This window comes from Idiotropiscis lumnitzeri, chromosome 8 (assembly GCF_059441095.1).
Source record: "Idiotropiscis lumnitzeri isolate Australia: NSW breed Sydney's pygmy pipehorse chromosome 8, RoL_Ilum_1.0, whole genome shotgun sequence".
Lineage (NCBI taxonomy): Eukaryota > Metazoa > Chordata > Actinopteri > Syngnathiformes > Syngnathidae > Idiotropiscis > Idiotropiscis lumnitzeri.
Genome location: NC_142398.1, coordinates 13,539,950 through 13,557,013, shown reverse-complemented (window position 1 = coordinate 13,557,013; position 17,064 = coordinate 13,539,950). Strand labels below are relative to the sequence as shown.

The 17,064-nt window shown below is 40.3% G+C and overlaps 1 protein-coding gene across 1 annotated transcript; it reads left to right on the top strand.

Moving 5' to 3' along the window:
• Positions 1–1,890: 1,890 nt before the first annotated feature.
• Positions 1,891–14,073, top strand: ldlrb (low density lipoprotein receptor b). Its single transcript, XM_088302422.1, has 17 exons — positions 1,891–2,115; positions 6,111–6,230; positions 6,665–6,787; positions 6,922–7,299; positions 7,693–7,815; positions 8,359–8,481; positions 8,583–8,711; positions 8,808–8,979; positions 9,437–9,664; positions 9,736–9,854; positions 9,939–10,078; positions 10,183–10,324; positions 10,402–10,554; positions 10,627–10,800; positions 11,494–11,568; positions 11,672–11,829; positions 12,733–14,073. The coding sequence occupies exons 1-17, from the start codon at positions 2,061–2,063 to the stop codon at positions 12,769–12,771; spliced, it is 2,451 nt and encodes an 816-aa protein (XP_088158548.1). The 5' UTR covers positions 1,891–2,060; the 3' UTR covers positions 12,772–14,073.
• The last annotated feature ends 2,991 nt before the right edge of the window (positions 14,074–17,064 follow it).

Genomic DNA, 17,064 nt, shown 5'->3' with positions numbered 1-17,064 from the left:
AGCACGGTGAGAACGTGCTTAAGTATATCTGCTTTTCTTTTAATTCAGTACTGTTAATAAATGGCAATAAGCTCCAAAAATGCTTATATTCTGTAAATAAAAATGAATAGACAGTAAATTCGAAATTCTCAATTCCGTGCATAAATGATAGACGCAATGAATTGATTTGACCACAAGGGCGCGCTCTCACATAAACTGAAGCAATCAAGTTAGATTGAAGCGTTTCGTTTTTTCTTGCAGAGTAATCGCAACTCAAAGTAAATTGGAACCGTAGACTATATGAAGATGAAACGGATACCACACACCTCACAGGGAACAATAAGATTTTCTACTTAGCCAGTCGGAAAAACACGTGCTCTGTTTTTGTGACTTTTGTACAGGGTGCTGGAACCTATCCCAGCTGACTCGGGCGAAAGGCGCACTACACCCTGAACTGGTTGCCAGCCAGTCACAGCGCAGATATTGACACCGTCACTGAGTGGGAACACGGTTGAATGTTTTTTGTTGAAAATAAATAGGTTTTCACAGAGGTGACTCACAAAGTGCTTCGCATGTAGAATACAGTCGTACAGTATATTATAGTGTAACACAAAATGACATTTGTTACATGAACAAAAACTTAACTTACTTAAACAATAAACTAACACTGTTGTATATGTTCGATTGCATTTATTTATGTATGCGTGTTTTTAAATCATAAATTCCGACCAATACTCTTCAAAAACCAATATGGTTCTAGTTTCAAAATATAGAGGAAAAAGCTGCCATGAAGGTTTGTGATTAATAAATAAATAAATGAAAGTTTTTACAACGCACATATTCACTCACTTGCACCTATATATATATATATATATATATATATATATATATATATATATATATATATATATATATATATATATATATATATATATATGGACAACACTGGGGATTTTATAGTCCGCTGAAACAAATCTCACTTGGAATTGGTGTTGACTTCAGGGACCCCGTCAATCATGGGCCACTGGAATCATTGCACTGTATCTCTGCAGTGTTGACGCCCACGCGCACACGCACACACACGCACGCACACGCACACACACGCCCACGCACACACACACACACACACGCGCGAGACTTTTGGTGAAGTGGTGGTTAACGTAGTTTAGAAATATGTAATCCAGCAGGAATTTCCCCATTCTAAGAATACCTCCGAGGTAAAAAGTGTGTCCCTGCCCTCCCCGTACAAGTCACCCATTGTGGCAAAATATGCTTTCGTAGCTCACCAACAACTATTCACTACTGCAACGTCATTTAACGCTCATGAAATATTCATTGTTGGCTGCAAATCGACTCTAGTTGCGAAACAGATGTCTGAGTAGCTTCATTGAGTCAATTCCAGCATAATGGATTTTTAAAAATTTAAATTCGAGGAATAGCTTCTTAACTTTTGAAGATGTCGCTAATGAAAGATGTTGCGCAATCAATTCCAATTGTCGTTCAGTTAATTTGCCAAGATAGCTTGCTACATATCGCATAAAATTCTGGCACCGTGCCTGATTGATGGTTTAGTCACACTATTACCGAAAGTGTTCAGCTTTCTATAAATGTCGGAATTAAATCGTATCAAAAATATAAAACAGTGAACAGCCTCTGAACCCAGACTCGCCACTGGTAACACCAGTGCATGCATTTGTGTATATGAGATTACAAATAGGACACTTTTTTTCCCTTTCAATTTCTTCACAACTTCCTTGTAACTATTACAATGACAAGAATTATTCATGGATGAGGAGGAAAAGCACGCATCGGGGTTGTCAATGCCAACTCCTTGCCTCCACCCCAAGGGAGGCTCCTGGTGTCCAATTTCAAAGATCACGCCACCGCTATAGCTCCGCCCCCTGGGCCCTCCTAGTTTGAAGATTTAAATTATGGCCAGCTTCACGCACTCGATTTTGCTGCTTTTCCGCCGCTAAACCCAGGAGCTTCTTCGCTGCTGCGTAGCCTCGCCCCGTCATTCAGTGGAAGCGGTGGTGATATTTCGTCTTGTTCAAGTGGGCAACAACTAGCGAGTGTCGGATATGTGGCGACTGTGCTCGTGCCTCCTTTTGCTTATTAACTGCTCTGCACTAACAGGTGAGAGACACTGACTCACTCACTAATCGTTGTTGTCACTAATTCGCGCCCGTTACATTCGTGTTGCTGCATGAATAAAATAAGTACTTTTTTAAATATATATATATTTTTCTGGTTACTCAGACTTTAGAGCTACCATTAAAAAAAAAAAAAGAATGAATGAACGGTTTCGCCGGACAGTTTGTGGGTTTCCGTTTGTGGGCGTGGCCCTGAGAAAATTGAAACTGCATTTTTCTTTGATCCAACATGTGACGAGAGCATACTCGAGAATGTGTGTTATTGTGTTAAATATGAACATGTGTATAAATCCTGTAAGTCGGTGGTGTACACTTTTATTGGAAAGGGTTTTAAGTGGAATGTTACACAATACTTTTTTGTCAAACACAATTCACTTCATTGCTTTGACATCAATGACACTAAACTCAGTGTGCTTCTCCTTCTAATATGTCTCATTGATTAGCATGTTTTGACCTACACTATTCAATTATTTTTTAGTAGATTTCATAATTCATTTGACATCGCTTTATCTGGTCCTCTGCGGGAAAACGAAAGTGCCCACCCCTGTAAAGAATTTAAAAAGTAGAATAGAATTTCTCCTGGATTTTTCAAATGAGTGCAACAGACAAAACATGTATTTCAAATTAAAATTAATGCACTTAAGTGGTTCGGATAATGGATGGAAACAGTTAAACTTTATGGCACAGGTGTCAAACTCAAGGCCCAGCAGCCAGATTGAATCTGCCACATCATTTTTATGTGGCCCGTGAAAGCAAATCATGTCGCCTTGCTAAAATCAGTAAAATGTCAAATTATCATCTGTAATGAATAATGTTGAGTAACCTGAACAATTATTGAACAATCTAGTATACTTGACTTCTGATTTCTGACATTTTGATCAAAAGACCATTATGGTCCAGCGACAACAGGAAATGGAAAGTCATTCGTAAATTGGCCAATTGGAAGACGAGATTCAAAAAGCGTCCTTCGAAATTAATTGACTTCAAGCTTCAAACCTCCATATAGAGTAGTAAAGCCGACTAGTCAAATAAATCGTTCAAACCTTACTTTTATTCCACAACCTTTTCATTATCATCATCACCTTTCTTTTCGGTTTGAGGAAACAATATGAGTCTACTACCTTACAGTGAGTTACAATGCCTCCTTTTCCTTTTCAACTGTGTTTTCTGGTTAATAATTATCCGAGTCATCTATCAGAACCACATCCCATAGATTTACCCACCAATTCATGTAACAATCCTGCTAAATACTTGCACCAAGCTGGATGTTAAAAGGGGTGATCTCACTCCAGGAAGTTGGCCTGTAGTTGGGAAATGCACGCAGAGGGGGTGTGACGCACATTGTGGATGGAAAACCCACTCGATAGATTCTTTGCAAGTGGGTTGTTAGTTGGCTTGTAATTTATTCCACAGGCTCCACTTGGTGCTTGAGCCATTATGGTTTTTAATTAATGCGTCATGATAATCACACATCTTTGTATAGGTTCTGCGTGTGTAGCATTTTTAAAATATATTTTTTTTAAAAACTGGAGACGCAAAACCTGCAAGGAGACTTGTTGTATTGTGATACACATCAATCATTCATTCATTCGTCTGAGTTTCTGCTGCCAGATGACTATTATGAAGTGACTCAGCATGTTTCAAATGCTGTTCGATTGACCTTAAACGGCAGCAGTGGTTGCCTGGCTCCAAGTGTGTGTGCGTGGGTGTGTGTGCGTGTGTGCGTGTGTGTGTATGAAGGGGGGGGGGGTTAAATACATAAAGAGCCTCCACAGAGTGAAGAGCCTTCTATGTTCTATTTTATGACAGCTACATGTAGCTTGCTGTCAAAGTGAAAAAGCAGTTACTGATGTATTAAAGGCAGTTATGGCTACAGAAAGTACATCATCCTTTTGAAGGAAATCGCGCTCCTTTTGAGCTTCAATGCCAAGGCCAGGCTGCATTCAATTTCTAGTGTTGTGCAAGATAATTTGGTGGTTTACATCCTTAAAATGCGGTGGTGGCTTGACTCACGAACATATTTTAGGTCAAATCACTTATTCCCCTTGAAATTAATGATAACGTGTACCTGGTTTTTAGTGAAAAAAAAAGTTAGTGTATAAAAGCATAAAATTAAAATAATTTTTTTATTGTAATTTAGTTATTGCAAATTCTGTAAATATACATATTGTATAACGCCCCCAAAATAACCCAAATAACTTAATTTTGTGTGAAAAGGAAAAAAAAAAACCTCAGAATTTATTTGTATGTACTGAGTCCTGACCGTTTTCCTTCTAGTTTGGTGATTTATCATGTTTTTTTGTCATGGTCATATAATGGTCAACCATGCAGTTAAGTTTGTTCAAGCAGTACACAAAACTCTGACCAGTAATCTTAGCACTAATGCTTTAGTACTCTAGTCCCAGTTTGCCATGGTGACAACAGATGGCAACATGCATTATTTTTCTGGCACTTGATCCATTTCACGAGGCTGCAGAGGGGGAATTAATGGTGGGAAGTGAAAACATTGGCCAAGTATGCTTTGCTTTTGATTCTGTGAAACAAGGCCGCAGTCCGAGTTAAGTGGGAGTAGTGCGTGACTTTTCGATGGAAGGCGGGGTGGGTTTCGGAGCTCTTGCAAATGTTGTGGTCTGTCTGTCAGTGTATGTTAACAGAACAGCTGCACTTACTTTGGAAACTATTCCTGTAAATACTAAAGAGCTTCCCGCTTGGCTTTTGCGTCACGTGGGGTTGAGGTTTGAGTCAAAGCAGCGGAAAGGGAAAGGGGGATTGTTGCAGTGTTTTTCTGGATCGAATTGTTTCCCTAAACTGGTGGCGGGTCTGCTCTGTTTGATAATCTGAAGATATCACTGTCACTATTAGTCAGCCAGCACTTGCTGTCTGTCTTGTTACTTTGGTGATGTTGATGTGGGACCAATCAGCAGCCAGTGGTGTGATTCCGTGCTTCCATGCTATTTTCTTAGAGGGCCTGCCTGTTTCACAAGTGAAGTGTCACAAGCCCACATTTTTTAATCCCAATGAATGGACCGTATGAGCCACACCTGGATAATTTTGGTGTTTTCTGAGCTTTGAGCCGCTGGCTCCCTTATGTGTGACTACCTGAGGGCATGACTTCAAAATAAAGCACGGCTACTTCTAAGCAGAGATGGACTTATCCCTATTTTGCCCGTCCGTCTGTCCTCCATCACAGACTTTGCATTATCGTCTCTCCTTGCTTGATCATAAAATAATCCCCAAACAATGCAGAGCATATCTATTGTTACACAGGTACCGGAACCTTTCTCAGACTGTTCCCACAAGAGGTGGCCCAGTTATGCACTATAGAGATCGCTGTATTTATTGCACTTCATCCCTTTGCTCAAATTAAATATAATTTAAGATGCTTATTTTGGCTCTCAATTGCTTCTTCACACAGCCGCGCATCACTTCTGTTTTTGCTCCTTTGAGTCCCTCTGTCTCTCTCTCTCCCTCGTAAAATGTGTTCAAATTGAACACAAAAACTAACTGAACAGTTAGTAAGTAAAAGTAGATGTTTCATTTTGATTCAACGGAAAGATATGTCTGCTTTCACAGAGGACTACAAAAATCCGAGAATATTTACTGCAGAGAAGCTGAAATACAAATAATTTGGACAATTTTAAATTCAACAAGGTCCTTTTAATCGATTATCAAAATAATGACTGATTAATTTGATAATCAGTTAGCTGTTTTTAAAAAATGATGATCAATTGAAGTACAGAGGACTAGTAAAAAGTGTTGTTTTCACACGTTCCTATTATCTGAAGTTCACTCGCCTTTTGATGATAACGTTCATCCTGTTTGCAAAGTTAAACATGACAAGGTTATCAGTGTGTGTGTGTGTGTATACGCATATATATAGTTTTAGTGTTGACATATGACCATGTTCCTACCACATGCTCTTTCTATTGATTATATCCTCATTGTTTAACTTGCCCTTATTTTTCCAACCACATGCAGCATACGAATGCAGCTCCAGTCAGATCAAGTGTGCAAACGACCGTTGCCTCACCCGCAGGTGGGTTTGTGACGGCATAGATGACTGCGGCGATGGAACCGACGAACTACCTGAAACCTGCGGTATGTTTTTATCTGCTTCGCGTGCGACTTTTCATTGACTCTTTCAAATTTTTAGCAACTTGGACTTTCCATGACGGAAAAGGATGTTTCAGTGAAAGAATGAGACTTGAATCACATCATCAGTGATCCCACATACAATTATTGATTAATTTATTTATTTTTTTCTCTCCTCATTAGCGTCTTGTGTAATGTTGCCTTACGCCGGTCCTAGGTCATACCTCGCTCTGGTCACTAGCCAATTGCAAGGCAAATTCTGTCAAGACAAACAACCATTCATGCTTACATTCACACCTATGGACATTTAGTCTTCAATTAACCTGACAAGAATGTTAACTGCATGTACAATTGGCAAAATAATCTTTGAAAAAAAGTCTTTCAATTGTGATGGCAATGTTCGCTCGTTTCCCTGAGTAAAGTCATATTTGTGTCCTCAGCGGCCAGAAAGTGTCTGGAGTCCGAGTTGAGCTGTGGTGCCCCAAATCATGAGTGTGTGCCACAGAGCTGGCACTGCGACGGAAAATTGGACTGTGATAACGGCGCTGATGAGGAAAACTGCAGTAAGTTTAGAATTAAAAACTAATGTTTTGAACATCCACAGAATTGTCTGACGAAGAAAAGACAACTGTCATTCCACGGCGCTTTTAGCTTTGTGTTGGCATTCACACACTTCTTCCTCCCTTCTCAACCACAGCATTAAAGCAGTGTACAGCGCAACAGTTCCGCTGTGCTTCCGGTCAATGCATCTCCAACAGCTTTGTGTGCGACCGCGACAACGACTGCCCGGACGGCTCCGACGAGGCTTCATGCCCGAAACCCACCTGCAGCCCGCTAACCTTCCAATGTAACAACACGGCGTGCGTGGCCGATATCTGGCGCTGCGATGGTGACAATGACTGCAGTGACGGCTCGGATGAGTGGCCTGAGAACTGTGCGGACAAGCGGCCTCACAAGGAGGTTGCGACTTGTAAGGGCAATGAGTTCCAGTGTGCTGATGGAGAATGCATTCACGGGAACTGGCGATGTGACGGAGGCATGGACTGCCACGATCGGTCGGATGAAGTCAACTGCAGTGAGTTAATTACGTATTTTGATTCTGTTTCAGTTTTTATAAAGTGCTCATGAGGTCTTAATAGCTTTTCCCCCCAAAATGTGATGCAACCATTGAACCAATCAAGGTTTTTCCTGGCTGAAATTGATTTAGATCATTTTTAAACAATTGAAGGTAAATCTGAGTGAGCTGTGCTGCTCTCTTTCTGAGAAAAACTGGAAAGATTAGGAAAACAGGATTCTAAAATGATCTGAAGTTACAGTGATTTTTAACAATTGTGTTTTTAGCATTGCATTGTGAGTCAGAGGTTCTCATATACGCTGTTAAAGGCTACGATTTTTCCATCCTTTGTTGTTTTAACTCAATTCCACTTTATTCTCCTATTTTTGTCATTTCCTCATTTTTTTTTTTCAGCTCACCCTACTTGCCCCCCGGATGAGTTCCAGTGTAGTGATGGCACTTGTATCCACGGCAGCCGTCAGTGTGACAAAGTGCACGATTGCTCGGATTCCAGTGATGAGATCAACTGCAATACAGGTGACTCTTTTAATATTGGAATCTGATTACTTTGTTGAGCAACTCCTATATATCGGTATTGGCCTTTAAAAAAAAAAAAATCTGATGGCTGCGAATAAATTAATTCAAAACTGTGCTATTTACATTTTTATTAATTTTGTAAGTGAACACTCCATCTTTTTTTTTAAAGCAAAACAAAGAATTGAAATGTTAACATTTCTGTCATTTTGCAGATCTTTATTTATTGTAGAAAATATATTGAGCGATTGTTTACGTTTTCATTTAACTTTCTAAGACACGTTGATGACCCTCTGGGGTCCGTGAGCTCCTCAATTACTCAATTAATCAATGCAATAATCAATAGGATAAAAAGATTTGTTCGCGACAGCTCTTGGTCCTCACTGTAGATTTTGTATTTGTTTGTAATACGTGAATGTCATTACTGCACATGTCCGTCATTAAAGAACTATTTCAAAATGTCCGCATTTACGAAGATGATCATATTCTTTGATAAGCATTCATTGAATGTTGCGCTCATTATTGTACTTGTGCGGCTCTCCATAGACTACAATGAGTGCTTGGATGGAAATGGCGGGTGCTCCCATGGTTGCATTGATCTCAAGATTGGCTTCAGCTGCTCCTGTCCTGTTGGCTACAGACTGAAGGCAGACAAAAGAGGCTGTGAAGGTTAGCGTTGGGCAACATGGCATTCGGGTTGATCATTATTTATTTATTTATTTTTTTAATGAAAACTGACCACTGCCTTTTGACCTTGTCACCACCTGCAGACATCGACGAATGTGCGGAACCAGACATTTGCAGTCAGATTTGCATCAATAAGCCCGGCACCTACAAATGCGATTGTAACGAAGGCTATGAGATTGAACCTGTCAGCAAGACATGCAAAGCGGTTTCAGGTAATGCTCCAAATTGCAAACGCAGTGCGCCTCACATTTAATGGACCCAAATGGAGACACGTTGTATTCTTGACATGGCCCCTCTATCTCCTCCAGGCACCTCGCCCACACTTTACTTCACCAATAGGCATGATGTGAGGAGGGTGGCGGTGGATCGCAGTGAGTACATGCGTGTGATGGACGGGCTGAAGAACGCAGTGGCTCTGGACATGGACATGCCAAACAAGATCATCTTCTGGTCCGACCTTTCCCACAAGAAAATCTACAGGTTAAAAACCCATTGATTTATCTGCCTTTGGTGGAATAGTCATAGTTGTCTGTTGGGCCGCAGTTTTATTTGGCTTCTAGACCAACAATTGTATTTTAATGATGTTATACTGTTTTCTCTCGAGAAAGTCCATGTGAAAAGTCAAGGTTTTTCATGGTTTCATTAGAGTTGAACTGATAGTTTTATTGAGTCACTTTGTCATAGAATGCAAATTATAAACAATAATTATTTTTCTGGTTTGTAATTTTGTTCCATCGGCTAACTGTCACTGAAAGCGCAAATATCTTCTTTTTTTTTAATGCTCGCTATCATGCTCAAATTATTTTTTATATTTTTATCTATAAATGCCTTCCCCTCCCTCAAATTTCAGCCTGTACTTTGAAAATTTAATTCTATAACACTGCATGGTTGATTTGAAATGGATTTAGTCTTCAGACCAATTATCACCTCCCCCCAGCTCCAAGATCGACATGGCTGCCAACTCCTCCCAGCACACTGTTGTGATCGACGACGGACTCGAGGCCCCGGAAGGCCTTGCCGTCGACTGGATCCACGGCAACATCTACTGGACCGACAGCTCTTTGCAGAGCATCTCTGTGGCGACAACAGACGGCCACAAGAGAAAGACACTGATTACTGACAATCTTCAAAAGCCAAGAGCCATCACAATGGATCCCGTGAACAAGTGAGTGAATTGAAGAGCTTCATTGACGAGTGTTGCCAAACATGATTCCAACCATCGTCTGTCTTTGTCAGCTTCATGTACTGGACTGACTGGGGCGAGGAGGCGAAAATAGAAAAGAGCGGCTTGAACGGAGCCAACCGTGTTGCCTTGGTAACCGACAACATTGTGTGGCCCAATGGAATCACCCTAGGTCAGCTCGCATCCATCACTTGTCACTTTCAACGCGCGCAAGATAGCAAACAACCTTAATAACCAATCCAATTTTTCTCGGCAGACCTTGTCAACCAGCGTCTCTACTGGGTGGACTCCAAGTTACACACACTGTCCAGTGTGGACGTCAACGGAGGGACCCGACATACTCTCATTCTCAGCGAAGAAAAGCTTTCGCATCCCCTCTCTCTCGCTGTGTTTGAGGTTAGTGAAGAAGTCATGCCAAGACGAAGACATTTTACAGTCCATTTTTTTAATCACATTTTAGCCCGAAAGAGAAGAGTGGTTAAAATATTTCTCTTGAACAGGATAAAGTGTTTTGGACAGACACGGGCAACAGTGCTGTTTTCAGTGCCAACCGTGTGACGGGCGAGGACATTACAGTGTTGGCCGCTGACTTGTACCAGCCAGAGGATATCGTGCTCTACCACAACCTCAAGCAACCAAGCGGTAAAGCACCACAGTTTGTCAGTGAAAGCGAATAAAAAACTTTAATCCAATTCTTTCAACATTTCTCCTGCATCTAGGTTCTAATTGGTGCACAGAGAGAAACAGTATAAATGGAGGCTGCGAGTTTCTGTGCCTTCCTGCTCCTGTCATCAACCAACACTCTCCAAAATACACCTGCGCATGCCCTGATCACATGAGCATGGCAACCGACATGAGGAAATGTGTGGCAGGTAGGAGTTTCCCTGCGCCGCCATGGTGAATTGTGAAACCGATAGGGACTAACTCTGGTATTTCTGTGTCAGGATCAGTAGCGCCGCCGGTTATAGGCAACAATAGTGAGCCAGACGACGGGCCGGTTCTAACAAGATCCTCAACAACAATGACCGCCAATGCTGCCGAAACGACGACTACCTCGACCATCCACTACAAGAAGCCTGACATCTCCCCTAGACAGCATCCTTCTGCTTCAGCTCATGGTAGGTCACACCTACACTAGCGAAAACTTCACTCGTAGCGTATGTTCTAAATAGTATAAACCTATAAGTGGTATTATTATTTGCACTCGGGTGCGCTAACATTTAATTCTGACTTTAATTTTGAGATTTGCAAAATAAATGTGATTTTTACATCATATTTAGTTTCAGCGCCATTTATTTGATCAATTTTGCTTCTCTAATGGCATTTATAATTAACTAAACATTTTTAGATAAATGATTGTTATATTAGAAATATTTATATAAAAAATATTTTTAGCCTTTATTTTATATTGCGATATATATTGTTTACTCTGAAGTGATGAGACAAATTTTGGGCCATATCACCCAGCCGGAGCATTCAGTTCATAAAAAATTTGAAATAATGGAAATAATATTGAAGATGTTCTTTGAATAAAAAGTTGCTTTCATATTGAAGATGTTTGAAGTTGTGTTTTTACTGACAGTACGTGTCCAGATTTTATGGATACCACATAAAATGTACTATATATATTTGCTTTAATGATCACGTTATTGATTGAAATTTCTGTTGTGTGCTTGATGTTGTAAATAATACATTCATTTTTCATTGAGATAAAAACAAAAAAAAAAAACAGGTCCCGGACTTATTCGGTCTTTTACGTTTGTCGCATAACCCCCACATAACTGAATACATTGTTCTCTCTACTTTTTCAGACAACGCATATGCAAATGTGCCCGCAGAGGCGCAGTCGTCCCACACTACTGCTCTCTACATCGCAATTCCAATTGGTAAATTTAACATACGAAAGTCAAGCTCCCCAAGCCTCCCACCTCTAATTTGCCTCACATTAAAAAAAAAAACTCACTTTTGTGCTTTCCTTCTTCACCGCAGTGGTCATGATCATTTTGGTATTTGGAGCGGTGTTGTTATGGAGGAACTGGCGACTGCGGAACACCAACACCATGCACTTTATCAACCCCGTTTACCAGAAGACCACCGAGGATGAGTTGCAAATCTGCAGGAACTCTGAGGGCTACATCCATCTCCAGGTAATCCTCACTTTCATGTTTGCTCAATTTAGGATGGGACAAATTATTTATTTGTACGGTACTTGATCATTAATTATGAGCTTAAGCGAAAAGGAGTGCATGACTTGGGTGCAACCAGCAGAGGGTACGACAGAGAACAACTCAGATGAACAATAATGCAAAGACAAATTTATCTAATTTATATATTTTATTATTGTTGTATTGCACTGGAGAGGGGAGCTCTCTAATCTCGTTGCACAATGACAATAAAGGGATTTCTGATTTCTAAATAGTAATCGTATTAGTGTTCTTGAAAAAAATGGGGATAAAAATTTAACAAAAATAAACACTTAGCACACAGAGATGCATTCAAACCCAACTTGGACCGGACCGTAGAAAAATGATAAAGGCATTCAGAAAAGGACTGGACTAAGAATAAAGACATAATTAAGATGAAATATATTTTACAGGACACTAGCGTTGCTTTTTTTAACCGTAGTTGCATACGAAATTAGAAATAATGGTTAAATAGTGTTAGAAAACACAACGCTTGGATCTTATCGACTTAAAACCCAGAAAGGAATTATTAGTGTGTGTGGGGGTGCGTGTGGGGGTGTGTGTGTGTGTGTGTGTGTGTGTGAAAGTTTTGTTTGTGAGTAAGTGATGTTATTTACGCATGATGTACATGCTCTGGGTTCAAGTGCGCCAAGGAAATCGCCAACTCTTCCACTAAATTGCAACTTACAACGAGGCACTTAGGCATCAAACCAATTCTACTGTTGGATTGTGAATCAGAACTCAGTATAACCCAAATCGGTTGTTACCGACTTTTGTACCCGTCTCTGTGTATGCAACTCTAGATGCAATTTCATTGCGTGTCACGTGCAATGACACGAAAGTTGAAATTTCTTTTTCTTTTTGCAGAGGCAAATTCTGAGTGCGGAGGACACAGACATTGCATGACCCCAACATGCCAAAGACATTCAGTTGGATTCTTTTTTATGGTTTTCCAGCAAGAAAATGAAGCCATTTTTGTTTTTCTGACATAGTTTTATCGTTGCTGTGACTTTGTGACCTCGGCGCAATCTAAAGAAGCACTAGACATTCTATTGCTGGAAAACGTGAATGAAGGTGATTGGGCTTGCTTTCAGCATGCCACCAAATCAAACCTCAACATGTCGTCAGAATCAAGAAGTTCCGAAAATGAAGCTTCTACTTGCACAGCTGTTCTTTTGTGCGTGTCTGAATGTAACCAAAGCCTTTTGAAACTTTTTCCATTACATATTTATCTCGACTGCTGTGTTGTGCTACTGTAAATCGCCCAAAGATTCCAGGAACACTGATTCAAAAGATCCTCGACCGATCAGCGATGTCTTAAAACAAAAGTGTGCCTTTCAGTGTGCGCTCGTAATTCAAGCCGCTGAGACACCATATCAAAGCTGCACTCTTTGATCATCCGTACAAGGTAGGACAATATTAATTCTAAATGCTTAAGCTGCTGGATTTCCTGTTTACCAAAAATGAAGAAGCTGTTTCAGTTGAAGATGTGACTGTAGGTAATAATGAGGGGGGAGGGGGAAGCTGCATAGTGTGTAAATATTTTCTAAGTCACTAAAACTGTTGCCTTTTGTGTGTGTGCGCTGAATCGTGAAATGTACATGTGGTATTGCTTTAAATGCCCAAATTGATTCATACCTCGGACATATTTTTCAGATTTTATTTAGCGTGGTGGAGTTGGCTCTTGTCTAAAGTACATGATAACGTGCGAGGAAATGTTTTTTGTATTAAAATCCCACATTTGCATTGTTTTATACATTGTGAACAATTTGAGGGCACAAAACATTTGAAAAAAAACAACCTTTTTTGTATATTTTATTATTATTATTATTATATTTTAGACTTGTCACTGTGTTCCGTTTAATTTTCAAGAAAAACACATTCAACAAATTTTAAACCTAAAATGTGTCCGACATTAATATTTTGGGCTTACCTATGCATCTTGGCTTCTATATAGTCAAACTATGCAGCTGGTATTTAATCTGTTCGTAGCTTTACAAGAGAAAGTGGTGTGTGCAATTAAATATTTTTGGAGTGAAAAAAATAATAATTTATTTTTATTTTTAATTTTGTATCACCACTGTGAAAATTAAGGCACGTGCTAAGGTGGAAAGCAGAATGTTGTCCATTGCATACATTGCTTGTTGATTGCTAGTATTCTTTGTCAAGTTGTTTTTTTTTAATTAATTAAAAACAAGTTTCATTGAACTCCATCTTTTATTTTGCACTTTAAAAACTGTTATAGCTAAGTCATCATATTGACAAAATGACAACTTTATAGGAAGTAAAAAAAAAAAAATAAAAATTCTGACTTGTTTGAGTTCCCAGACCCCACTTACTTCAAGTATTTTTTTGTAACCGTATATTGCTCTTGCACACTCACGTCAACATTATACTACCTAAAAAAATACATTCAATCATTGATTAAGATAGAAGTATAAACACGAAGCCGGCGGCAACAGTGTACTTCAAAGTCCGCGATCAAGTGAAGCTCTGACCGTAAAAAAGCCTTTTGAAAATGTCATGTCTGGCAGACATCTTCAAAAACGCCTTCTTAAAAGTTCAAAGCCATGATTGATGATAAATAAAATGATGAGCAAACTAACACTGACTATTAACCGGTTATTACTATAAAACTGAGACTTTTACCCCGCACAGCTTCTGTAGAATTAGGAAACTGATGTAGTTTTGCCATATTGAACCAATACTTCTCTATCATAATTTGTGGTAAAGTGTATTTGATATTGCTTTAAATTGGCTAAAATTGTGTAAAACAAATTATAAAGTGGGAACGGATCATTGGTATTGATTTGTGGGAGAAAAAAAAATGTGACCACATTTGGACATACATGGTTTTCCGCCGGACAGCAACTATATGTGAAAGGGCTTGATTGAAGCTTCTGATACCAAGATGTTGAGAAACTGATGCCAGATTGTGTGCGATGGTATGGATGGCATCTCTATCACTATTAAACATTGTCTCATTGAAGGTTACCTCTGCAAAGCGATATAAATATTCCGCAAACGGTCTCAATCATATAGCCACATTCTTTCATTAATGGACATCGTCTTGTTACTGATTTTGTTCACCCAAAGAAAAAGAAACAAGAGTCCGTAATGAGTTGATTAAGCTGTTTGTTGTGGAGCATAGGCTCAGTTTTCTGGATCCTGTTCCCTGCACGACTCGGAGCCTGAGCCCAAGGTTTTACTGAACTACGTCTTGACTGCTCTTTTCATATCGTTTTAAGTGCTGCCAAGTTTGATGTCGCAGATCCTACACAGTGGCTTAAGTAGATGTCATGACACGCACTGTCCCAATCATGCAATTTTCAAACACGCTTATAACCTGCGCTTTCAAACACTACGTGCACTTGTACTGAAGTGTATGCTTCAATGAATCCCGTAAGGTGTCGTGTGACTAATGGGACGGGGCCTCAATCAACAGCAAGTGCCAAAATGGCCGCCCTCTGAGATGGATAAAAATGGATGGATTTTAATTCTTAATTTATATTCCACAAACTAATCAGATGATGTGTTTAGACTAGTTAGAGCGCATGCAACATATCGTAAAGGCAAATTTTGGGTTGCCGTTCCCTTTTAGTACGTCTTTGTGTGTGGTCTTGAAACCAAAGGATTGCTTCATGGTCATATGGGGATCACGTGGAGTTTTTGTTTAATCCTCTCACAACAATGGCTGCTGTAGGTAAATGTGGAGTGAGTGAATGGGGGTGTGTGTGTGTGTGTGTGTGTGTGTGTGTGACATGGTGGCCATCAGGTGTTAAAATGCCCCGGAGAGATAACACTTGATTGCGTAGACATGCTGCACGTTATACGAGTTAGGATTGCTGCATGCATGCGTGCAATGTTGTCAGTCCGGATCTGGCATCCACATTCCACAACTGATTATTATGCCACTAAATTCAATTTCCATGTTTTCTCTTTTTTTCTCTCTCTTGGTTAATCTACCTAATTTGAATGTTCCCCACAAATGGCCCCATGCATAATTTACATGCTTTGTCAAGACTTTGCATCATGCAACATTCATGTGTTTTGACTCGATACTGTTCCCGTGAGACAATGGGCGATTCCATGCATGATTCACCTGTATCACCCGCCCTCATCCTCCTCACCTCATGCCAACGACGTCTCCCCATTGGCTGGCTGGTTTCAGGAGTGGGAGGAGCTGCATCTCACGCCACTTCTTCATCAGTGCGACCGGGGTGTGTCCACAAAGATGAAGCAGTTTAAGGTAGGGATGTAGATGAGCGGAAAATTGTCCCCCGTCGAGTTCCTAACAATGGCACCAACTGTGAGAAACTGCACAATGGACGTTCTCATGGCAACCAGTTCAATCCCAAAAAAAAAAAAAAAATGCAGTTTATTATAACCAGCAATATGGTCAAAGGAAAATGTAATATGTCAGTGGCAGGCAGTGAGTTCCTTCTGCATTGGTGACAGTGATGCTTTGAATGTAATGATTCTCGAAATGTGGCCCCTTGCGCAGCACAGTTCAGTTGTATTTAACTTTTTAGTACAACAAATCCAACTGCTTGTCCTTGTAAGATTTTTTTTCAAAATATTTATGTGCGACATTTTTGACAATTATTCAAGTCCCCTTTTTTTTTTCTTAAAGTTGGGCAACAAGGTAATATTCATGCTACATAATAATGGACATGTCGTTAGTATTAGTTTCACAATGATACACCGCACAAAGTCACCTGGTCTCACCCTTGCAAATTTCAACAATAAATTCTTTGACTAAATCAACTTCAACTCTGATTTCTTTTCTTTTCCGCGGCGTGCTAATTCTATTTGCTCTTCGACACCATTCCTGTCCTGTTTTTTCCAATTAATATTATTATTGCTGAGCCGGAAGGCAGCTCTCGGCGTGACCGTAAGAATAAAATCCCTTATACAAGCGGCTGAAAATAGTTTCCTCCGCAGGGTGTCCGGGCTCTCCCTTAGCGAAAAGGTGAGAAGCTCGGTCATCTAGGAGGGGCTCAGAGTCGAGCCGATGCGCCTCTCCATTGAGAGGAGCCAGATGAGGCAGCTCGGGTATTTTGTCAGGACGCCACCTGGACGTCTTCCAGGTGAGGTGTTCCGGGCACGTCCCACAGGGAGGAGGTTCCGAGGTTGACCCAGGACAGTTCATTATCCGGAGGTGCTGGAGCCTATCCCAGCTGTCTTCGGGCAGTAGGC

What these genes read in the sequence shown, in the direction of transcription:
- ldlrb (XM_088302422.1), top strand. Translation starts at nt 2,061, where the DNA reads ATGTGGCGACTGTGCTCGTGCCTCCTTTTGCTTATTAACTGCTCTGCA. An exon ending in TCCTTCTGCTTCAGCTCATG is followed by an intron (nt 10,801 to 11,493) that starts GTAGGTCACACC and finishes CTACTTTTTCAG; the next exon opens with ACAACGCATATGCAAATGTG. An exon ending in CTACATCGCAATTCCAATTG is followed by an intron (nt 11,569 to 11,671) that starts GTAAATTTAACA and finishes TCTTCACCGCAG; the next exon opens with TGGTCATGATCATTTTGGTA.